The sequence below is a fragment of the Chiroxiphia lanceolata genome, chromosome 20 (genome assembly GCF_009829145.1).
Source record: "Chiroxiphia lanceolata isolate bChiLan1 chromosome 20, bChiLan1.pri, whole genome shotgun sequence".
NCBI lineage: Eukaryota > Metazoa > Chordata > Aves > Passeriformes > Pipridae > Chiroxiphia > Chiroxiphia lanceolata.
Window position 1 is genome coordinate 4,652,003 of NC_045656.1, and position 24,511 is coordinate 4,676,513.

At 42.4% G+C, this 24,511-nt stretch overlaps 1 protein-coding gene across 2 annotated transcripts; it reads right to left on the reverse strand.

The window, feature by feature from the left end:
• Positions 1–874: 874 nt before the first annotated feature.
• MYL10 (myosin light chain 10) lies at positions 875–22,607 on the reverse strand. 2 transcript variants are annotated; one of them, XM_032707457.1, is made up of 7 exons: positions 22,429–22,607; positions 14,852–14,938; positions 12,105–12,180; positions 10,626–10,730; positions 7,151–7,229; positions 2,195–2,243; positions 875–1,406 (listed from the first exon to the last, which is right to left on the reverse strand). In XM_032707457.1, exons 1-7 carry the CDS (start codon positions 22,429–22,431, stop codon positions 1,308–1,310), a joined length of 498 nt encoding a protein of 165 aa, XP_032563348.1. In that variant the 5' UTR covers positions 22,432–22,607; the 3' UTR covers positions 875–1,307. The 2 variants fall into 2 exon arrangements, with proteins under 2 accessions (XP_032563348.1, XP_032563347.1); XM_032707456.1 differs by lacking the exon at positions 22,429–22,607 and adding an exon at positions 18,511–18,531 and having other exon boundaries at positions 1,162–1,406.
• Between the last annotated feature and the right edge of the window lie 1,904 nt (positions 22,608–24,511).

Sequence of the window (24,511 nt, forward strand, 5' to 3'; positions counted from 1 at the left end):
TCTCATTCCAGTTGTTCTGTATTACTGAAGTGCACTGAATGCAGGGGTTTGCTGGAACAACAGAAAATGCAGGTAGGGATGAAGGTCACATCCCTGAGTCATGCAGATATTAGGGCTTTTTCATGGAATTTCTGTCCCTCCCGGTGAGGGCAGAATTTGACACGTTGCCCTCAAGTTCTCCTGCTGCAAAGGCTGAGATGGAAACAGAAAATAAAAACCTGTTGCTTCCTCTCAGTGTCTGTGGTGCCAGCAGTGCTGATGCACAAGGAAAGCATTTTCATTAGCTGTTAAAACAGCAGAAGCTTGTTTTCCTTTGGCTGCAACATCCTCCTGACTCCCACGCAGGAAGTGTTCCTGCAACATTCCACACAGGCAGAATATGTCCAATTCCTAGAAGTCTAAATACAAGAAACTGTAGCCCATTTTAGAAACTGGGCTGATCTTGGATTATTGAAGTGAGAGGTAGTTTGCTTTCCTGTGTCACCCTGGGCCATGATTCCCAAATCCCTCTCTTTGGCCCTAGACTTGATGATCTTGGGTTAAACACGTGCTTCCAGTGTGTGCCTCACCTGGAACACGAGGAGAATGGCCAAGGGGTGACAGACCAGGGGTTATTATTATTTCATGGGCAACCTCTCACACACAATAGAGGAGCCTCTGAAGGGGGAAATTCATTATTCCTGGTTTCTAAGTGCACCCAGGTAAATTTTCCTATGAGGAAAATAGGCAATAATCCACTATTCTGTTCTCTTTCACGAAAGCAAATGAGTGAAGTGGTTTGTAACACTGACCACATCACTGAGATGGAGAGGGCATATTGCATATTCACAAGAGCTTAAGATTGTTTTATTTACACTTTCATTGCTAGGGGCTGTGAAATGGAACATAATTCTATTTACCAGATATTCTTCCTGGTGCAATAAGTTAGAGGATTTCTCAATTAATACGTGGAGCTTATGTATAAAAGACAAGAGGTTAAGCAACACTGCAGTGCCCAATGGACCATCTGGTGAACATTAGGTTTGTCAATAAATCAAAAAAGCACCAGTTCATCAACAAAATTCCATTTCAAACCACTGACAGGGAGAATAAAAAGGATGGGGAAAAAACCCTCACAAAATCGGTATTTTGATATTTTATAAAAACAGGAGCATTAAATAACTTTAATCTAATTTCAATTGTTTTATTGGTTCTCTTCTGATGACCACATGGCTTCACATACTGGATGTTCAGCCCTTTGTCTTGCACACAAAGGCATTATGAAATAACTTGGTGCAGCACCACAAGAGAAGCTCATCTCTCTGCTCTTAGTCTTTCTCCTCACCATGGGTGATAACATAACAGAGGTTCTTATAGTCAAGGTTACCAGAGACATCTGGAGGGAAAGCAGCAAACATCTGGTTGATCTGCCAAGCAAACAGGAGATAAGTGTTACAAAGGTAGGACTGTGGGACAGCAACATGTGCAGCTTTTCATTTTCAACTCGGGTCAGCTCCCTGCTGCCCTGATCCATTAAGCACTGTGGAAGATTTTTCCTTTCCTTAGCTTCAGTAAAATTGAAATAGGAATTAGAGCACAACCAGTTAATAAAGTCCTGCTCGAATCCCAACAAGATCCCTGTTGAAAAGAAACAGAAATCTCCCAGAAATGCAGGTAAGCCCTGGTCAAAACCAGTCCAGTTTGCTGTTCTGACTGGAACAGGCTGTCCAGTCTGTTCTTGCCACAAACCAACTCCACTCAATCTCCTCTTCTGAAAATAAAGTCCTTCTGAACTCCCCCCAGCCAGCAGAATCCATGTTCAGTCTCACACAAACCACAAAGTCAGTACCTCATTTCAGAAGTCATTTCAGATTTCAAACAAAATAACTCACAGAAATGGAAACCAGATCACAGTCCCCACCCAAACTCACTTGAGCTGCCCAAGTAAATCCCTTGCCCAGCTCACCAAAGGAAAGAACAGCACGAGATAGGCCACACTTAACTTGGATGGGAGTCCAAGGAATCTCTTTGACTTTGATTTAGCTATGGAGCTCTTCAGAAGAGAGGCTTTGAATTGTTACTAATTGCTAGAGCTGGCATCAACCTTCTCTCAGTCTGGATTTCAGCTGAATTCATGCATTTAAAGAGGGGCAAAGACTTAGTGCTGAACAGGAGCTGGAGAGAGATTTCTGTTTTGAATAAAGCAGTTCCTTACCTCTTCTTGACTGAACCGGTCTGCCTGTGTCATCAGCATTTCTTTGATGCTGTTCAAATAAAATGAAATAACCTGATTAAAGGGTGATAATGGCACATGACAATTCAGATGGCAAGATCCTTCCTGAAGTTGCATGAAAGGAAATCTGTGTGACCGCATAAATTAGAGCTGTTAATCCTTACATGATATTGTAAGAGATTTTCTGTGGGCACCCATCAGTGTCAATGCCTCGCTCTGCCAACTTATTTCGCTTTTGTGACATTTTATGGAGGTTTAAAATTGTTTAAGGTTATTACTCTAATTGAAATACAGCAATTTTGTATGCTTATCTTAACCTAAAGTGGTAGGTTTTCTCACTTGCTGTTTAAAGTTCGGATCACTTAACAAAACCAAAAGAGAGAATATTTTCTGTAAAATCCGAGGATGAAAGGAACGGAGCATGAAATGAGAAAGAGGACTTGAAAGAGAACTCCAGCAGCTATTCCAAATCATCATCTGTGAATCCCTTTATTTGCATGCAGTCATTCCCAGAGGAGGCTGTGGAACTGCCTGAGACCTGTTGTGTTCCGTGGTGCAGTGTCTCGAGCTGGAGTTACAGCACTGGAACAAGGAGCTTATCCCACACACAATCTGCATCCCGTGCAATTACATCAAAGAGAATAGTCTGGGGGCTGACTCTCAGCTGATTTACCTTCTGTTTTAAACCCATTGTGGGAAGGCAGTGGCGCATCTAATTTTTTTTTACCTAAGTTTATAGGTGAACAGAAAAGCCTGGAAGATGATTTCTGATTCTAGTCGAACCCCCTTAGATAAAATGTCTTTATATCCTACCCAAGTTCCTCGTGTGCTGAGGGCAACACATGCACCATGTGCTGCAACATCCACCACTATGAACTTGGTTACATCACACAAAACATCCCTTTCACTTGCACCAAGAATTTCCCTTTCCTGAAAAAGAATTCCCTTTTTAATCTCACAGTTTGCATTCACTCTGTAGAGGCAGAGTTGTCTCCTTTTGTTACTACCAAAGGTATTTATACATCATCAGAAGTTTTTCTAGATCAGCAAAGCAAACTCGAAAGCTGTGATAACAGCTGAGCAGTCTGTGGTACAAAAACAAAAGCTGAAGCAAATATAGAAATCTGGTCTGGTTTGTAGATTTGAAAAAAAAAAAGGCTTCTTTTTTGAAGGTTTTGTTTTGGAAGAGGGAGAGCAATAGCTCTTCTGAAAGCAGCCCTTTCTGTTTTTTAAAGTGAGCATTTATTCTTCCTTCTTAAAGGGAATATTTAAAACTATTTGTAATAGAAATCATGCCTGAGCAGGAACACTTCCAGATGAGCAAAATTCACCTACTGTGGATGCAGATGTTCAGGTAACACAGTAAATCTCCCCTTTCTGCTCCCATACACTGTGCATCTCACGTGGGAAAAGTCACCCAGATAAAAGTGTGGTTTGGATGGCAAAGCTACAACAGCACTTCCTCAGAGCTCTGACTCATATTTTTTTCCTTCTTGTTGATAGGAAGTGCTCATTTGGAAGCTCAGAAAGGGAAAACTGAAAAAAAAAGTTTCTGGGTAGTGAATAAGGATCTTACCCACAAGGACAAGTGTGAAAATATCTGTGCAAGTTTTGGGAAACACTCTGAAGTCACAGACAGAGCTTAAGCTGTTGTTTATATTTTTCCTGCATTACTTCACCATTCTCTTTACTTAGCAAAGTTTCTTCATCTCTTTGTCTCAAATTGCTGTTTGTGTTTTATTCTCTCAGCTGTTTGGGGTGTGACTGCTTTTTTGAAGTCAAATTCTCAACTGATCAGTGGGTGCAAGAGTAGAGACCTCGCTCTCCTCAGCACAAATTGATTATTGGAGACCTGTGCATTAATAACAGCATTAATAAATGTAAATGGGAAGTGTGATCCAGGAAGGAGCTTGGGGAATAGAAGGAAGCACTCACAGCAATTTTGTCAGAAGTCACAAATAAGCTTCATCACAAACAGGACTGAATTAAAAAGAGATCTGGGCACTGTGTGTCTTCCATTCACATGCTTAAAGTATTTAGGGGAAAAGATCAAATATCTAATTATAATCTTCTGATGCACAGCCCAGTAGGCTCTGGCACACTCATCAGGAGGAAGGACTGAGTAAAGGATCTATGCACATTTTCCATTATTTATTTTATAAGGAAACAAACACTCACAATTTCCAAAGCCAGAAATTATGGACTTTTTTCTTTGCGCATCTTGCTTTCTTTATAAAGGCTATTTGCTCCTCAAAAATACCCCCAAATCAAACCAAACCCAAAGTCTTCTGGGCAAAAAAGAATATCCATGTGCCTTGGGGCAGGAATCTAAATGCTATCTCTTGTCCTGGCTGACATCAGCTCCTTCTACAGTTACAAATACCTTGTTGCATTCTGATATTTTCAGAACCTTTTTTAAAATTATCTGTAAAATCTCCAGGACATTTTGGTTTTCCACTGGATTTGCCCTTTCTACAGGGGTGTCTTGGAGAAAAACAGGTGAGTTGAAAGGAGCAGAGCTCCACAGCTACGATGAGAGACGTCACTGGCTCAGCCACAGGAACCTCCAAAGGTCCTCTTTCATCTCCCTGGGCCCATTTTCGCCTGGTCCAAGTGGGAACAGTTCTGTTGGCATCTGCACTGGGCAGAGTTGGTGTTGGCCTGACTCACTTTGTCCCATGAATGGCATTTGGGACTGAATCATCCAACCTTTCCAAGCACTGTGCCAGTTCACACCAGCTGAGAATGCGACCGAAAGCATTTTCTCTTTTTGACATCATGCTCTAGGAAGGGTTTTATGTGGGGGATAATGATGCAGACAAACAAAGTCCGTCAGTGAATTTGGAAGTACGTTATAAACTCCTGGAGCTTCTGGAAAGGTTAGAAGGCTCCATCCCAGCTACCATCAGATGGACTAAGTGAGTCATTTCCAGACTAGAGGTGAAAACACGCAGAGGGAAGAGACATAAAAGTCCCCAGAAGGATGTTAACTCCATGAACATAAAAAGAGGTTCTGATTAAAAGGTCAACATGGCTGGTTTTGGAGAGAAACATTCCAGGATTTTTTAATATGGAGAAATATTATTTATTAACATTAACAGTCATATTGAAATGGCTGCATGAGCCAACAGAAAAATTATTTCAAAACCTTGAAATGTCTAAATTTTGGAAGCATATGAATAGAAGTTAAACCTCAAAGACATTCACGGAATTGATTTAATGGTTTCTTCTCTAATGATCAACATTACCCTCGGGTCTAATAAGTAAACATTATGCTCTGTTGTGGTGATGAACTAAAACAATTGTCTAATGTTAGCAGTGCAGTGGGGGTGGGGACAAGGTTGACCTTTTCCATCAAGGAAAAATAAAAGTATTTCTCTCTCATCTTCATTTTGGAGTGGGATGCTGCATTCCTGATTTGCCCCAAACTCCAACTGGCTTCCAGCATCCAAGGAATGTAGAGCTGGACAGAGGGTGGCAAGCTGCAGATTTTGTATGCAGGATATTGTTACAGATAGTGGTGGGAAATATAACATTTCATGGGGTTTGTAGTATCAGAAGTTCGTATTTCACGGCTGTGATTTCACTGCCCTGTGATCTGCCCTAGCTGGCAACAGGCTACAGTTATTCTGGTTGTTTGATATGATATGATCCTCTGACTGCTCTTCCCAAGCTGCTTGGATAATGTTAACCCCAAAACCATCAGGACAACTGTTAGCCCTCTGTTCCTTCTGATTGTTTGCTACATCCACTTGTGTTTTAATTAATTTGGAAGTTTTTCGTGAAAAGACTGTGTCCTTGCTTTTATTTTGCACGTTGCACACCACAGCACGGCTCTCACACCCACTGGGGGAGTGTCACAGAACAGTACATTGGGAAAGGAAAGAAATACTATATGGGAATATTATATTTTCAGCTGACTTCCAGGAGACATCAATAATTGCAGATAATATCGTGGAAACCTCCATGGGATTCTCACAACATTTGCAGAATTAATTGAGGCAAATACAGTTTTGTAACTCATGGTTCCCTAATAAATTTCCTATACATATCATGCTTTATAAAATCTCCCTGAAATGGCTGCTGCAAAAAAGTGTAGACCCCAAATTCACCACGAAATTTAAGCATATGCATAAATCTAGGTACATAAAGCATTCCTCTGGAGCCATAGCTCAGACCTCCTCATGCACTGCCCTGATTTGATATCAATTATATCATTTATCTCACTTACCTGAAGTCCTGTTCTGGCAGTGCAATGAGGGTTTACATTTGTGCAATTAGCACTTAAAGTCCTTTTACACTGCTTTGTTGGGGCAACAGGTTATGAATACAAATCAGGCCCTGCCTCCTTATTTTAAAAATAGCCACATTGACAATAATTGCCAGATTATTAATAGTATTATTAGGTTTGGCTCCCACCATAGTAGTGGAATTTTACAGCAAGTTATCATCGAGAGGCAGAAGGCTCAAATGATAAACACATAAAAAGGAAAATGTCCTGCACTAAAACCATGTCACAGAGTTAATTAAATTGATCACTTTTTTAAGGGGGGAGTAGCTTCCCATTTGAGTCAAGCACTCTGAGAGTCAGGCACCAGACATTGGTTTTAATTTGACATATGGAGTTAATCTACAAAGAGTCATGTGTTGATTTATACCCAGACCTTCAAAAAAAGGCTATCTAATGGCCTACATGTGATTATATTTCCGTTGCCTCTTGTAGTGTCTGAAGACAATAACATCTCTTTTTGGTACACAAATACATTCATACAATAGTCCAGTCTTTTAACTCTGGCTTACAAAGCTAAATGTTCCTTTGCCTGACAGTTCCTCTGTCTCTTAAAACACCATGAAAAATACAGCTTTTAAGCAGTTCTTTAAAATGGTGCAATTATTAGGATTGTTGTTATTCTTTCAAAGGATCTGAAATAAACTTACTAGTCTGCCTTTATGCGGCCTTTTCCTTCTGGGTCGAAAATCTTAAAAGCATTCAGAATGGTTTCTTCTGGGTCCGTGCCTAAAATTAATGAAACGTAATTTAGGAGCCTGGATGTATTTCTCTAGCTGCTGAACACTTGCTAAGTAATTGCATTCACTTGAAAACAGTGCAAAATGGAGAATTCTGCAGTTGTGGGTTTGAAGACAAAGGTTCCTTAAGTCGGCAGCATTTGTCATGTCAGATAAACAATAGAGGTGAATAGTTCAATGCTCAGAAGCTTAAAAATAATAACTCATATCTATTCTGTGTCTGCAGGAGAGAAAACTTCCAGGAACTGGTCTCCAATATCAGTACCCAGAGGATTAGTGGCTTTCAGAAACGAAAATATAACAAACTGTTTCCCTCACTGGCTTCCTTTAATCTTGTACAGCACGTTCCTTGTAAAAACACTTTTTGATGTTACTTGTTCTTCACTATATAGACAAGAGGTTATTTGCCTCACTAAAGGAAATAGAGCTCATCATAAAATCCAAATGCCAATGGAATGCAATGGAAACAGGATGATCAATGTAAAATGGTGATCTGCACTTACTTCCCCTTAAACATCTCCTCACTAAGTGTGACACATAGGAACAGGGTGGTTTGAAGCACCAGACTATGGCTCCGAGGTTTTGCTTCTGCTCTTAGTTGGGCCACAGATTTTTGATATGACTTGAATATCCCTGTCCCTCTGTTCCCAGCAGTAAAATGATAGTAATGGTCTTCCTTTTCTTCCCTCTGTTTGGACTGGAAAAAATTTGTGTCAGGGACTTGCTTTCACAGCGCCTTAATCTTGGCTGGGGCTTCTGACTGTGCTGTAATGCTGCAGATTCTCAGTACACTCACAGTCTCAATCCGCTCCAAAGAATATATTGTATACTCTGTTTCTGACTATTCCACAATGTTTCAAAATATTATGGTATTTATATACAACACAAATCTTTGCAGCTGTAGGAAACCAAAGCTGCAAGCAGGCAAACTGACCCCGTGGACAAATGAAGCTACTTGGGAAACTGAAAAACTGAAAGAGTGATTAAAAAAGGATATAACACAAAGAATTGCAGATTCAAAGTTCGTTTCGAAGTTTGGCAGAGACAGAACCCAGCCAAGGTTCCCTGCTCTAGTGGCTGCAAACACTCCTGATGCCTTCCTAGTAGTCTTTGTTCAGATTTCCCCAGGATTGGTGCTATCCTGGTGCATGGAACAGTAACAAACCTTGGGCTGTCCGGCCTCCTCCTTGTCACACACTGTCCGTGTGTATTTTTTTGGCCAAGCTGTAGGCAGTGCATTCAAACTGCAATGAATCTGGGATCAATACAAAGAGCATTGGTGTTTAATGAGTGTTTTGATTGTCCCACGAAGAGAAACGTCCCCCAGCTCCGAGGAGAGCTCTGCATTTTAAGTGCTCACCACTGTGGGGGGGATTTTTTTTTCCCCTCACTGTGTTTTACATTTTCTCCTCTGTCATATCCTTGGACTTTGGCTTTGAAGAGAAGCAATGCAGCAGGCATTCTTTATTGATTAGCTGGTAAATAAAGTGGTTTCTTTGATGTGCGGCATCTCTGTTTTCTGTACAAATTGTATTATTCTGACTCCCTGTAGAAACAGCTCCATGTGGTTGGCATTAACATAAACTGAGTTTTGTTAGCTGTTCATCTGGCATCATAATCTCAACATACAAAGCTAAAGCTCATCCTGAAAATCCCAGCTTCCCCTTTATGACAGAAATCAATTATAGCACAACAAATTTTACTTAGAAAGCACCTTTCACCAAATTCTCTGAGTGGTACTTAGCTAATAAAGAGTGTTGCAAAATTGCCATATCCACTTCCTCTAGCCCTTTCTCCCTTTCTAATTGCACTACAAAGGCTCTTCATCCCAATTAGTTTTGATTGGGAATGTGCAGTCTTTTGGCTGTGCTTCCTTTGCATGACAAACCCAACCAGAAGGGCATGACAAGCACAGCTGTGATTTTCCCTTCACCAAATGGAAATTAAAAAAACCCCTCCTGCCCTGCAAGTAGCCAACAGGAAACCTGCAGACAAGAGGGTTATGCTTTGCCATTCACCTTCCTGTGCTGGCTCTGCTTTTAGGCCACACAATTGGCAGGGCCAGAGGCTTTGCCAGCTTCAGCAACTGTGAGGGACAAGAGGGAAAGGAAGAGGAGCTCATTTTCATGCTCTCTGTGAGCATCCCAAATGGAATGGGCAGCAGGGCACCCCACAACAAATAGTCACATCTCCCAGAAGGAAAACTGTGGAGGAGGGCACCACCTTCTCTGCCAGATGACACCTGGAATGTAAAGGTGGAGGTACCACATTTATCAAGACAGTGATGTCTGGGTGACAAAATCCCCTCCTCTGTGTCCATCTGCAGCGTCCTCCATCCCCTCTCCAGCTTCTCTTTAGCAGGAGTGTGTTTATTCAAGGACTAACTACACGAATTCTTTCTTTCAGACCTCTCTATTTTCTACTCCAAGCACAGAAAGCCCTTCACTGGAATTGTGTTCAGCAATCGAAAGCCAGAATCCGGGAACAATACAACAAATGCTTTTAAGGAGACAGTACAGGATTTTTCCATTTTTCTGTTCATTAGTTATTTTAACAAACTTCTGGAATGTGTTTGGCTAAGACCAGCCTTGCTTTGAAGGTCAAGGCTTTCACCTTTCTCTAATGCATGTTGGAAGATGATGGTTTCTCTTGGCTTCACCCCCCCCTTACAGTTTCTAGCCATGAGCAGGAGAGAGGTGACTAAATTACCAGCTCACACAACAAATTTAGTACCCATGTTTTCTGAACCACCCCCAGTGATCCCTATATATTCTGCAGCAATGGGTAAAATCCCTCTCCCTTAGCCTTGCAAATCCACTGAGATTTAATTATTTCATTAAGTGAAGTCTTCATCTAATGGCAAAATCACTATTGACTTCAAGTGACACCAAGCCTGGGCCACTGGGTTACAACTAATACAGAAAACAGGGAAGCCCACGTTTCTCTTCATGCCCTGGAACAGCAAGGAGGATGCAGAGATCATGTTTGCTTAGTGAGCCAAAGAAGTGTAAAAAGGGGCTTTTCTCTAGAAATACAGAAAATACTTTAAAAGCAGCTAACACTGTGAGGAACTGACTCCAGCCTAGGAAGCTGCTGATGGTGAGGAACTCCCCTCCCCATGCTCCAGGCTGCTGGGGTTTCATTGCTTTCTGGACCTCAGCTTAGCACTTTCATGTGAGCTTGTGTGAGCTGAATCACACCTTTGAACTGTCCTCTGGACTGGCCTTCAGCCTTTCATACTTGAGCTCTGCCTGCAAAGGTGGAGATCACTCCCTGCCTTTGAGCACTGCTCTGTGGGTACATGATTATAATTTACAAGGTGCTGAGATATTTCAGTGCCGAGGAGCTTTGACAGATACCTTTCCAATCCCCCAGAGGTGCTTACCTTTCAGCTTTTCCCCAAACATAGTAAGGAAGACAGTGAAGTTAATAGGACCTGGCGCCTCCTTCACCATGTCTTCAAGCTCTTCATTCTTGACATTCAGACGACCTGCAGCAGAGATCATTTTTCATAATAAATCACAAATTGTGTTTCAAAAAACGATTCCCATTCATCTCCTCCCACTGGGGAGCTCAGGGCTCTGTGCAACTTTGCTAATAACGTGGCAGAACACAACTCCCAAACACCCCAGTGGCAAAGGAATCGGCAGAGCTGACTCTGAGATCAAAGGGTGACTGAAGCAGTAAGGGGGATAAATAACACAGACATGGCCAGCAGTGGACCAGGGAAGGGGCACTTCCAAATAAACTCCTGTTTTGTTCTGGTTTGTTGTGTTTTACCTCAGGTGAAATATGGGCCCCACTGATGTTAATATAGCAGAGATCAAAGTGATGAAGTGAATCCAAGGTCTCAGTCTTTGCCCTCCTGTGCATTGAGACACCTCACTGAGTAGAGGGCAGATGATGAGTTGAGTAGTCCTATTCCCTCTCCATCCTTGTGCAGTCCACTGATGAGAATTTAGACCCTGGCAACCCGTCTCAAATTGAGAGGTAATTTGCTGTGACTGTACTTTATAGTTGTTGAAGGGCTTCACTGAACAGGAAAGACACCAGAACTTGGCCTTAAGAAATAAATATTTCAGGGTAACAGTAGCTACAGGCCAAAGTTTGCAAACCTCATTGTCACAATAAAGAGTTCAGGAGCTTCTGCTCCTTGCACTGACTCTGCTGGCGCCTGATTCCACCCTGGGGAGCACTAAAGATTCTTATCAAACTCGTTTTAATAAGATCCAGATGGCAAAATCCCAAATGCCTACATCACTGTTCAAGCTTCAGATGTTGCAACCAGGATACAACTCCAGGACCACGAGCATTTTAATTTTTCCTTTCCTTGGGAAGATTTGCTCTGATCTGCTTGATATTATCAGGACTGTGATGGGCATGGAATGGACAATACCCAATCCCATGACATGCACATTTCACCCCACATGAAGCACAGAACCTCACATGAAGTCCTCCTGCTTTTGTGTGGGCAGAGGGGCAGCCAGTCCGTGGCAGCAGAGCTAATCAGTGGATATTCCATGGCTCCCAGATGAAAAAGTGCAGCCTGGGAAGACTGGTTTCAGAGGCAAATCAGAAATGCCTGGCATGGACCCCTGCTTGGGTGGGCTTGTTCTGAAACAGTTGCAGGGGAGGGATCAGACCTCTTCCCAAGGAGGCTGCTCAGGAGACTTTCCAGCTGGAGCTCTGCAGTGAGACAGCAACTGCCATCAGGAGGAAGGTCAAACTGAACAGGTTCCCATTTGCCTCCTGTGTATCTCATCACTTATCCCATTGTAATTCTAATACAGACCTTTCCTAGGTGTTTGAAACTGCATTTTTGTTTTTGAGTATTGAACAATTAGTTTTAATTATTACAGTTTACCTAGTGCAGCAAACGTGTCTCTCAAGTCTGCTTTGTCAATAAAGCCATCCCTGTTCTGATCCATGATGGTGAAAGCCTGGGGGAAGAAAAAGGAACAGGTATTGCCACCAGCATTGCACAGGACAGTGTTGCAATCACACACACCAGGCCAGGGGGGTATGATATTCATCCTGTGAAAAGGAATATTTAACTTCCTCTGATTCCTCCACATCACACCACCTCATTGCACTCTCCTCACTTTCAACACATTACTGTATGTTGGCAAGGGGCTTAATTAAACCCACCCAAACTTCTTCTCACTAAATTACTGCTCAGTGCAGCGAGCAGCTGGGCTGGAGCCAATGCAGGCAGCTCCAGCCATTCAGGCCTTAACCCATAAAAGTTTGAATTAGGGAGACTTTAGTCAGGGAGGATTTAGGCAGTGGTTGCTCTGTGTTTTTGTACCTTCCCCATGCCTCGTTCTTTGTGCAGTTATGTTCTGTAAAACATTTCATTTCTGTAGATATCTCTCTGCTATCAACCTGAAGTCAATTCCTTCTGGTACTTAAAATGGCCCATCATACAGAGACAGCTGAATTTTCAGAAGTACAGAGAAATGCAGGTTCCATAGGATAATTTATTCAAAGGTTTTTTCCCCTTTCCAATAAAATGTATCCTTGAGACAGTACTCCGACTGACCCTGATGTGCTGACCTTAAATACTCCTGTCAGGCAAAGTTTAACTTTTGATAGAAAAAGCCAGTTAATTTATTTTTATTTTCAGCCAACACAGACTTGATGTTCTCTGACCATTATTTACCAAGCCAGCTAACTGCCCATCTATCTGTTTACCTATTTGTGTGTCCCTCTATTTGCTGTCATCACACTTTTAATGTTTCATTGATTTGGAAAGATTTTAATGACCTGAAATTCCCCTGGTCATACCAGACATGTCTCTGAAGCTGGTTATCTGTCTGACAGGCACATCAATATGAGAGTGTATCTTTGCAATGACCAGGAATTATTCCTACTTCCATTATGATGAAAGACAGTGTTCTCCTGAGAATACAGCAACAGTAACTTGCAGAGTTTTAAAATCTGCTGCTCTACAGGGTGCATTTCTCTCCCTGGTTGTATTATATCAACAGATCTTTACGTAGTTTCACCTCCAGTTTCTTACAAAGCCCCACTGCTCACATTCCCATTTGCTCATGTAATTCCTTGCCACATCCATGTTCATAATCCTTCACTTACCTGCCAAACCACCCCCTTATAAAAAATTAACCCCAACACTTTAGGGATGCTTTCCTTTCTCTGGGGAAGGCTTGCTTTGAATGGTGATCCCCCACAGTTTGGAAGCAAAACAGGAGAAAATATGAAGAGCAGAGCAAAACCCAGCAAGCTCACAGAAGACAGGAAGAGCATTAGATATTGTAATGGGTGAACTTTAAATAGCACAACAGCAGTGCTGAAACATTTGCTGGTGAGCTGCTTGAAATCTCTAGATAAAAATGTTCTGATCAAAACCAGCTTTTCAGAAATACTTGTCCCAAACATGCAGTTTTTAGACACAACATGGTCTGGAGTTTCATGCCATTATTCTGCCACCATCCTCCTAGAAATGTTCCCAGGATTATCTGATTTAGAGTAGATCAAATATGGCATTCTGTTTGTTAGTCCTTCTTCAAACAGTAATCCTTGGAGAAAGTCAAATGGAGGTTCATAGGATGTGGAGAAGAGGTGGGAGAAGAGTGTTAAACATGTTTCCATTAACTGTGGAGAAATGATTAGTGGTTCCAATCCATTTAGCTGGGTCATGTTCCCAGTCCTTTGTATGGGTTTTAGTCTCATCCACCACTGAGTTTTCCTGGTGGGAATCCTCATGGAAAGTATAGTTGAAGGACACATGCACAAAATGAAACAGTAGATATTTATCACATTAGAAATGGCTTTGGAGATGGGAGTTAGAAAAAATGGGGGAAAAGCCAATAATTTAAAATGACAACCCAATCCAGATGGTGATGGTCTCACAGACATTCTAGAATGTCCACTCAGAAAAAGAACATAAACTTATCAAGCAGATTTTCTGTCTTCAATATGCTCCAGCTTTTATGCCAGCCCATCAGATTTACCCTCTTACCTGTGCTCAAAGAATCTGCAGTGCGTGGAATACCAAATTCCTTGGGAGCTAAAAGGTGCTTTGTTAATCTCAACATATTGTTTTCATTTATTGGCATTTGTGGAGAAAGTCAGCTGAGGGCTTCTTGGTATTTTCATTTCTAGTTTGTGGGCACTATTAGAAGGGCACAGAAGAATATTTTCTATTGCTGTTGTGGAACAGACCACAGATTAAAGCCCTGGTTCAATAAGGCATCTCCATTCAGGATAATACTTGAGCATGTAAGACTATTCTTATTTAAAATACCACTTTAACTGTGATCAAGTGTTTTCCTGAATCAGGTCTAAAGTGGATGAGATGGTAATTTTCCTTTATCTTGGAGCAGGAGCTTATTTTCAAATAAGTCTGGAGCTTGAAACAAGAGAGTGAGGGACAGAAGAAGGAAAGAAAGAAGGAAAGAAAGAATGAAAGAAAGAACAAATAAACACATAAGGAAAATGATACACCAGCCAAGACCACAGGGATGATTCAGAAAACAACTGTGTGTTCTATTAAAGCAGATGGAGAATTGAATAAGGATTACAAACAAAGCCTATGTTCTTCATTAGCAATAACAGGAGACTATAGAGAACAGCAGCACTGTGACCCACCTCTTTGAACTCCTGGATCTGGGTTTGTTCAAACATAGAGAACACATTGGAGCCACCTTCTATCTTCTTCTTTGCCTTTTTGGGAGCCTGTAATACGAATAAGAAGATCAAATATATATTCTTTTGTCTGTTAAGCACCCATGAAAACAAATTCCATCTTCAACAGAAAGTAAAATATATACAGTCAAGTAATACAAGAGGATTGTGCTTTGTTATAACAAGGTTTTTAATTCAATCTTACATATATACATAAATAGGATTGAAGATATGTGTGTGTGTATATATAATAAAAATTGCTCTCGCTGAGGATTTTTATCACTCCCTGCTGGAGTGATATCACTCCCTCCTGGAACCTGACAGCTCAGATAAACAAGGACACTGTCACTGTGCTGCCTTAAAAAGGTGAGAGACCCAAAGTGTGACTCAACATCACGACTGGGGCACTGCCTGTTCCCCCAAGGAACTGCCTGTTCCTGGGGCAGAGTCACCTCCACCTCATGCATTACAGACTATCTGATTCAGGACACTCCTCCCCTTCTACACTGGCTTTCCAGAGCTCAGTGCTTCAGGAGCAGTGATGTAATCTTATGGTGCCACTTGGAGATATAAGGTAGAATTCCCAACCTGCTGTTCTCAAGAAATTCCAGCAGTTTAGGGAAGTGCCTACAGGTACTGCTTCTTCCCAGTTCCCATGCTGGGACCAGCAGCAGGAGGCAAAATAGGGCCCTACATGAAGACTCAGTTCAGGAACTATAAAGGGAAATTATATCATTTCCTACTCACACAGAAATGTTTAGAAATCTGCTCTGTCTGGACCAACACTGACTGAACAGATTAATCCTTCCTGTGCAGGAACACCTTCTACACTTGAAACCTATATTCTTTTACCAACCTATGACTCTATACCACATTACCTTAGCAGACCATGTTATTTTAATATTCCAGATAGTCATCTTAAATAAAAGGGCAGGACTGCTTTTATCACCATTCCGTAGTCTGGAGGCTGAGACAGAGCAAGACTGGGGAAAGAGCTACAATGATATCTAAGAATCTAATGCTCCCTAAAAATCAGTCAGAACTAGACTTCATTAAATATCTTTGAATAAGGGCCCAACCACTTGACTAAGACAATACAGTTCTTGTTCTGCAGTAAAGAATAAAATCTGTGATTTCTAAGGATTACTGAAATGTTTTAACCACAGCATTATCCTTACTTGGGGCAGGATAATGAGCTGCACTGCCTTTTGAGTTCCCTTCCAGACAGATTACTTTTTTCTTTATCATTTTTACTTTTAAACTTCATTATCATAGTCCCACCTGGTTCTCGTGTCACAGAAAATTAGTCTTACTTAGTTTGGGCTATTCTGCATGAAACAGAAGGCAACTTCTACTGTCTCCTTTCATCAAAATAAAAAAGCCTGTGAAAGTTCAGATTCAATACTGATTTCAAATATCCTGAGGAGCAGAGCAGCTCAAGGAAATATTCCCACTTGACTCTGTTTGAAGCACACATTGTCTGATCAATTTAATTTGCCAGGCAGATTTCTGCACTCAGCCACCCTGGTTTAGATCCCAGGATATGGATGGGGGGAAATTAGGGCAGTGGTAGGCACTCTTCCACATACCCACACTCCAGACCTGTCGAGCTCCAATTAGCTAATGCAGAGCACTAAAATCTGGAAATAGGAATGGAAATCAAATGAAAAATATATTTGCGAGAAGGATAAAAACAAGGACAGAATGCCACCACAGGCATGGAAAAAAGAAGTTAATAAGTGGAATGTTTAATGAATGTAGAAATATTGATTTTGGAATAAACAGATTCCCTCCTCCTCCTACACATGAAATAAGTGTTATTTTTGAGCAGTCATAGGCAATCTTCCACATAACGTGAGGTGCCTGGTGGAGGTTTTCAACACTTCCAGATCGAATGGAAATATTAGGAACAATCCTCCGTATTTACATGCATTTGTTCCCTGAGGTAAAGGGGAAGCAGATGTTCCCAGTGGAATGGATTTCAGGCCTCCCCGCTCTCCAAGGGGGCGGCTGAGCTGCTTCTTCTCTTGGGTTGTTGGTCTTGATGGAGACAAAACATGCTTTGCCCTTCTCACAGGCTGCTCTGCTGTGGCCAAAGGCAGCATCCATGTTCAGCAGGATAAATATTCCCCAGAGCAGCAAACCATCTGTGTCTCTTTAATCTGTCACCACAGCGCAGGGCAGTGGGGTCCAGCTCCTGGAAGTGCCAAACACTGGCAATTCCTCCATTAGTCCCCAGTTTAATGGGTTCTCTGTGCTGTGAGGCTTTAAGCAAGGATTGTAGATGTAAGGAAGGATCAGATAAACCCAAAAGCTGTGGCTCAATATCTATTAGAAACAGACCGGCAAGTCAAAACCCACCCGAAAGTTTCTTTACTTTAGTGAAGTCTTTTTCAAAGGAAAAAACTGGTTATACAGGGAACAATTACTGAAGTACCATAGAATCATAGCATGGCTTGGGCTGGGAGAGATCATCTAGTTCCAGCCTAGAAGAAATTCTAGAAGAAATTCATCCCAGCATATTTGTTCAATGTTACTCTCTGGTTTATCATCTCCAGGGATGATAGAGGAGATCAGTGCCCATGTTGCTCAATCTATCTCTAGTTTTTCTGAAGCTCTGGGTGTGGATCTTATTTATGATCTGTTCACTTGTGGAATGGGGCTGAGACCACCAATATATTTCACAACAGCTGCTGGGTGGGAATGGCCTCCTACCAGCAGTGTCAAACTGAGCCTTTTAGCACAAAATATATAGAGCATCTGGAACTACCAGGTCCCAGTATTGTAGTTTATCTGCCCTGAAAGGCCAAGAAATTCATAATCACAGAAAGAAACTGCACCCTGATTTTGCACAAGTGGTGGGTAGGCAGGTGCTATGAGGAGGAAGGCTGAGAGGTAAGTAGGTGGAGCAGGAATAGAATAGGTTACATTGTCACTGTCTTTCTGGTGGGTAACTTGAATTAAAAGGCAGCTCTAAGAGAATAGAAATAGGTCTGTGCTGCTGTCTGACAATTCCAAACACTCCAGAGTTTTTTAATGAACACAATCGGGATTCTGACTCCGGAGTACCTCTCTGAAGGAGTGGCATATTAAAAAAGAACATCACAGAACTGAGCAGACATATGGTTTCTAAACTGCCAAGGATTCAGGAGGTGACCTGCAGAGGAGCAAGTGGGTGACTGACACATCACTTCTGCCTGCCTTGATTTCCCCACTCGTGACACACAAAGTGTGCTGAGCTGCACTTTGCAGAGACAGAGCAGCTCTCACTGCAACATGTGCTGGGAGACTGACGTACAGAACGTGCCAGATGAGGAACTGAAGAGCTGAGGGTCCCCTGGGCTCAGATTCCGAGGCCTCAATAGCACAGCAGTGGGAAGAATGTTGCAACAACTGAACAAGCCTATTAATATTCCTGTCTGAGTGTATTAATCATCCCATTGTGAAGAAAACAACACTTCACTTTAGAGGAGAAACCGCAGGCTTGTCGTGTATCACTCATTTGTCTTACTAATGTTAGCACCCTCTCAATTAGCCTGGGTTTTAAAGGGTCTTTTTTGGTTGTTTTGAGGGGTTGGTTTTGGTTTGGTTTAGAAGGTTTAAATGAAAAAGTGGAGCCATACCAAAATCTGGTCCCAGGAACACTCTGTTGAACCAGGCATTTGCTTTGAGCTGAGTTTCCTTCACTGAGGTTCTTTATATTCCTCCTCTCTGGCACTGTCAGGGAGCCCGAGAGAACAAGGGTATGCAGGGACACAGGTAGATGGAAGAATAGGGATTAATTTTTGTGTGTGTTCAAGTGAACCAGAGTAAAGAAATCTCTGATTTCTGGGTGACCTAAAAGAAAAAGGGGCAGTGAATCAGTTTATATCTCTATATGTAAAGGAGGAAGGAGATAAAAATACCTGGTTCTTACTTCAGAACATAAGGTGTTGTTTGCCCTGATAAATTCATAAAAGGCTGGTGCTAGAACAGGCCAAGCTCCTGCAAGCTAAACACAGGCACAGCTCCCTGCCTGCCTGCTCAGGTGCACACTTCTACCCTTCAGTAATTATAAAGTAACCAATCTCTACTCAGCAATTTCTGCAGAGCAGGAATGTCTCCACAGGCAGCCAGGAAGAGAGGGGCAGTACTCTGCCAGGAGCCTCATCTTTGGTTTGGTTTGGGGACATTCAGTTCCTTGTTTGGTCCACCATGCCTTAAAACACACAGAGAATACTCTAAATAACAGTGTGACAGCCAAAACTGAAATACAAGCAAAACCACTTTCCCACTAAGCAACTTATTTTGTCTTTTTTAAATTTTTCTGCCAGAGAAGACCCCCAGTGGATGAGCAGGTCCTGCAGAGGGAAACAGGAGTGTACACTATTAAGAACCTGATTCTGTTGTCTTGCATCCTTATGTGTTTATTCAGTCCAAGGCAAAGTAGACATAAAATACTACCAGCCTTGCACTTTTTGTACTTCCTTCCTCTACAGCTACGTCTGTGACTACAGAAAAGACAGAATCATCCATCATTTTGCTCAGATTCTGTCCCCTGCTGTGATCCGCTGTATGATGGTAACTCTCACTTACTATTACTTTTTCATTCATCACACTCTCCCCTTGTTTTTCATCCATTCTAGGATCCCAGTGCTGACATTTCCTGTCTTTGAATTTTTGTTATCATTGAATACAGTTTCTGAATCAGAACTTACATCTCAGGCCTGGACAAGGCATTTCTGCAGCACTGGACAGGATTTTTGGTGATTATTGTCTCACAAGTTTTCTCTGCTGAGATAATTTGCACTGCATCTGCACCAAAGATCCCAGCTATGGACAAGCCACCCTTTTTTAGGGTGGTTTTAGGTCCTTTCCGTGGCAGGTGAGCAGCATAAGGCCAACCCAAACACAAGCCTTTGAGGGAACAGTCTAGAGGAGTAAAAAACACAAACTGCTCTAAGGGCACAATTTGCATTTCAAACAGGCAACAGCCTCAGATCATTCAAATAAACCCCACGTTATCAGAACTGAGAAACAGAAGATCTTTTTATTACCTACTCCACAGTCACAAACAGATCCTCCCTTCTCATCCTCACTCCATTTTGTGTGTAGTCCCAGCCTCCCACACACCCACACAGACACACACACACCCCTTTGATCCCTGCTAGGTACAAAAATCTCTTGGGCTGCCTCACTCTCCCATACACTAAACATTCTCCTTTGCCCCACATAAACCCCCTTCCCCATCCCAGCCTCCTTTTTCTCCTGCAGACACACAGAGGGAAGGCTTTACCTCCCCAAACTTTATCTCGGATAACCTCTCCAACTGCAGACTCCTCGACCTCCATGACCCAAAAATTCGGCAGCCGCTTTTCCCACCCAACAGTTTTTCCTCTCTGGCATGCAGATGGGAACAGATGGACGGTCCCTCTGTCCATGCTCACGGACACACACATGAACACACGTGTGCAGGCTCACACACAGACACAGCAGTCACACGACTGGCTCCCGTCCAGCTGGTGAAGTCACTCAGCTTTGCTGGTGCCCGTCCCAGTGCAGGTGGTACATTCCAACAGCAGATCAGAAGATATTTGGTCAGAATGCCATCTATTTTGGGGTGGGCAGAACCTGCTACGAGGTGTCACTCGAACTGAATCAACACAGGAATGTTTGGGGGATAAGAAAAAGGCTTCCCTCTGCTTCCTTCTGCCTCTCCCCTTCCTTCTCCCCGTCAGCACAGAGCACGCGGGGAGACATCACAGACCCAACTTGTCTGAAATTCCCTGGAATAAACGGAGAGCCAGAGACAGTTCTCAGAACTCCATTCCACAGCACTTGTGTGGTCTGCTCTTGTTAGAAAAATTATCTCCCTGAACCCTGCCTCTCTCGCTCTCATCAGCCCTGGATGTCAGAGCCTAGTAGCACTGGCTGACTTGTAATTATTTTTTACTATGCTGCTTTGTCTGCACTAATCCTTTGAAAGTAGCTTTACTGCACATCTGAAATATTATGATGCTATAAAACCTCTGTAATATTTATAAATCCCTTAAGACATCATAAAGAGAGAAAAAAACCTCCCCACAGAGTTCATCTAGCATAATTACATATACATTTCCCTCTGATTAATAAAAAATGATCACTTCCTTATGTAAAGATATTCTTCAGCTTTCTTTCATTAAGGCTATTTTTTTCTTTCCATTTTAAATCTGTTTCATGTGTCCCTGTATAGGAAGGTACCTCAGAAGATATTTTCCCAAAACAAAAGGCACAATGAAAAGAACCACCACAGAGAATCATCAGTTGAACTGGGAGTGAGGAGACAGACAAGTCTCTCACTATATTTTCACATCTCTTAAGTTAAGCATTTCATCACAGAATGTCCTGAAATATCTTCAAACATCAATGAGTGTTGGTGTGTCATTGAACTAAACAAGAAGGAAAAAAACTTGATAAATAAAATTTTGGAAAAAAAAAAAAAGGAAAAAGAAAACCTAAGACCCAGCACTGGCCCCCAGCCCAGGAAAGAGCTGGCTGAGACTTTAGTCAGGCTGATTAAAGGGAAACCTGTAAATCCACAGCTGAAGAGGCACAATCAGCACAAGGCACTGCTCACTTCTGAAACAGTGGTGAAGAACAGGATTAGTGTGAAACCACTGCCCCCGGGCTTGCACTGGCTGAAACTGGAACCTGGTTTGGTGCATGGATTTTAGGAGTGACTTTAAGTGGGGTTTTATCCTGCTCAGAACAGCACGTGGATCACATTTGTCACCTGCTTAAACGGGATCAGGTTTGAACTGAGCTTTGAGAGAGCTTTTCATATACAACTCTCCTCCTCCACAATCAAACATTCCACAGCCCCAGGGAGCCACTGGGCAGCATTACTTTAAGAGAACCTGAAAAGGACCTGCAAAAAGGAGCAAAGTAAGGAAAGAGAAAATCATCAGCTTTTTCTATTTTTTTTTTTAATATTGTTGTAGTCATTCCTCCAAATTTGCAGAAGACAAAGATCTGCCCAATCTGCCCACTGTTCCTTAGGCAGGAGTTCTTCTTGGCTCCTTGAAGTCACATCAATGCACCTCTGGTGCAGAAGCGTTGGAGTCCCAGAGCTAAAAGCCGACAGTGAGAGGGGCAAAGGCAAGACACAGACATTCCTGCAGTACTTGCTGCTTCTCCCTGCAGCCTCAAGGGCAATGCAGTCACAATTCCAGAGCTATCCCTTTCCTCACTCCCCATCCCACCACAGCAGACCTTAGCACTGGCACACAGCAGCTGTGCCAGGCATTGCTGCCCTGCTGTGTCAGTGTGGGACAGACGTGCACGAGCTCTTCCCCTCAGCAAGTGCATCTACGTTCTCTGCCTCACCCATTAGTTAAACAAATTACTAAAGTATTCCTTGGAAGTTCACAGCTCACTCTATGGGACGTATCTTCATTCTGGATGTGATACTAAGATGAGGTTTCATGGAGTTCAGTGTGATTGTTCCTGCTCTGTTTGAATTTAGAGTCAGAAAGAAATACAGACAAAAAACCCCAGAGAGACGTGGAAAGAATAAAACCTACCATGGTGCTGCTGCTCCTGCCACCCCTTCTCTGCCAACCAGTCAGCCAGCAAACACAATGCCAATTGTCTCTTTATATAGTGTCACCAAGGAACAAAAATATGCCTGCTCCAAGTTTAGACAAGAGATGTAAGGTTGGAAAAGTGCAGTAATTGGATCCCAATACCATTCCAAGCATCTGTTCCATGCACAGCTTTTGCTTTCACAGAAATAATGCAGCAGATAAGTAGAGCAGGCAGTTGGGACACAATTGTACAGCACTCACAGCAAGCTGGAGCTGAGGGGGCTTTCTCCTGTGCTGCTAAATAATGAACATGGGGCACGCACTGCAAGATTTTAAGTGGACGTGGTAACCTGAAAAAGCAGAGAGAGAAACACAGTCCTTGAGAAAATTCAGAGGAAACCAGCAATAAATCCAGGCTGCTTTGGTAGCTCCAGAGGTGGTGCAGGCATTCAGAGCTCCAGAAAAATGACTGAGGTTCTGCAGAGGTGCATCTACCCCTGGAAGGAAGGCTGGAAAAGCACTGCAGAGGGCAATAAAGTGACTTGGATTGGTTTTCTTTTCCCTGAATCTGTCAAACATGCCTGAAGGGCAGAGGTCATATCCCAAGGCACTGCAAACTGGTGGAGAGTCATGGACTTCAGAGCATGAAAAAAGAGATGTGTGGTGATGAATATGGCCTTGGGAGCAGGAGGAAACAGAAGGCAGCAGAGGAACCACAAGGGCTGTGTGTCCCAGGGAATGCTCATGGACATTAATGGATAACATTCCATCCCACTGGCATTATCACAATGGGCCAAAATATTAACCAGAATGAAATGTCATAATTCCACAGACATGAAATCATATTTCCCAAAGGTCTAATCTGTGTCTGTGAGAGTATCTATGCAATAACACCAGAGCATTGAAAACAGCAGAAACAGGAGGTTTTTCAGGAACCTGCATCCAAAATACTTCACTACATCAGTCAGCCCAATCTTGAGCCATGGCAGTGCTTAACCAATGCACTGAACTTTGAGGCAGATGAGCATTTATGTTTCTGGTTGAACAAGGACCTTGCTCTTTCTCCAGGTCCAGCCCCTTGCAGTGCTGTCATCTCTAATCTTAGATCTGACTGCATCCTCTTCAGGGCAAGGACTGCTTTAGCTGTGGTGAAGCACCTCGAACACCTACAGGGATAATGAAGTAATAAATAAGCAGAATACAATTCATCTGGCTTTAGTGAAATCACTGTGGATACTCGCTGTGTTCATTGCTCTGACTCCAGTGACATTACACCAATGCTCAGTGTAACAGAGCATGAAAATAAATCCCTGGGTCCTGCTGGAGAGCAGCCCCAGGTTTGTGCACTGGATTGGGTTTGGAAGTCTGAAAGACTCAGAGCGAGGTTTTTGAGGAAAATCTTACACACTTCCAGAGGTTCACTGTGATAAAGATTTATCATGTTCACTGGGTCAGATCCTGACTCAGGAAAGCTGTTAAGCATCCACTTAACTTCAAGGATGGGATAGCCCCACTGGAATCCATGGAATAGCTCACATACTTATATATGAGAATATGGTTACTGGTTCTGCAGGATCAGTGCTCTAATCCTAACAGGACACACAAATGTGCAGCAGCTTTGAGTCCAGTGGGCCCAGGATTTCATCCTGGGAATTCTGTGTCCTTTCTTGGCAGAACACTTTATCTTTTCATGAGTTTGTCCTCACAGCTCTGTTAACAGACCTTTGTACTGTTTCACTGGGAGATTTGTTTTCTCTTATCCAGTAGATCATCAATCATCATTATTATCATCAATTTGCTCATTAGTTTTCCAATTTGATCTGCAGGCATTTTCTAATAGCACGTGTATTTTCTACATTGATCTTTGTCTTTTCACAGAATTTCTATATTCAATGAATCCTTCCAATGACATGTTAGGATAAAACCCACACAAAGCTGTGTGTTTGTAATGCACATGTCCTGAGAGACCAGAACCCCCTCTGCCTAGTCTATAAAACAAATCCACCGAGGAATTAAGGGAGACATACATCTTGGCTTTAAAGGTCTGCTTGCTTCTGCAACTGCCTCCAAATTATAGGAA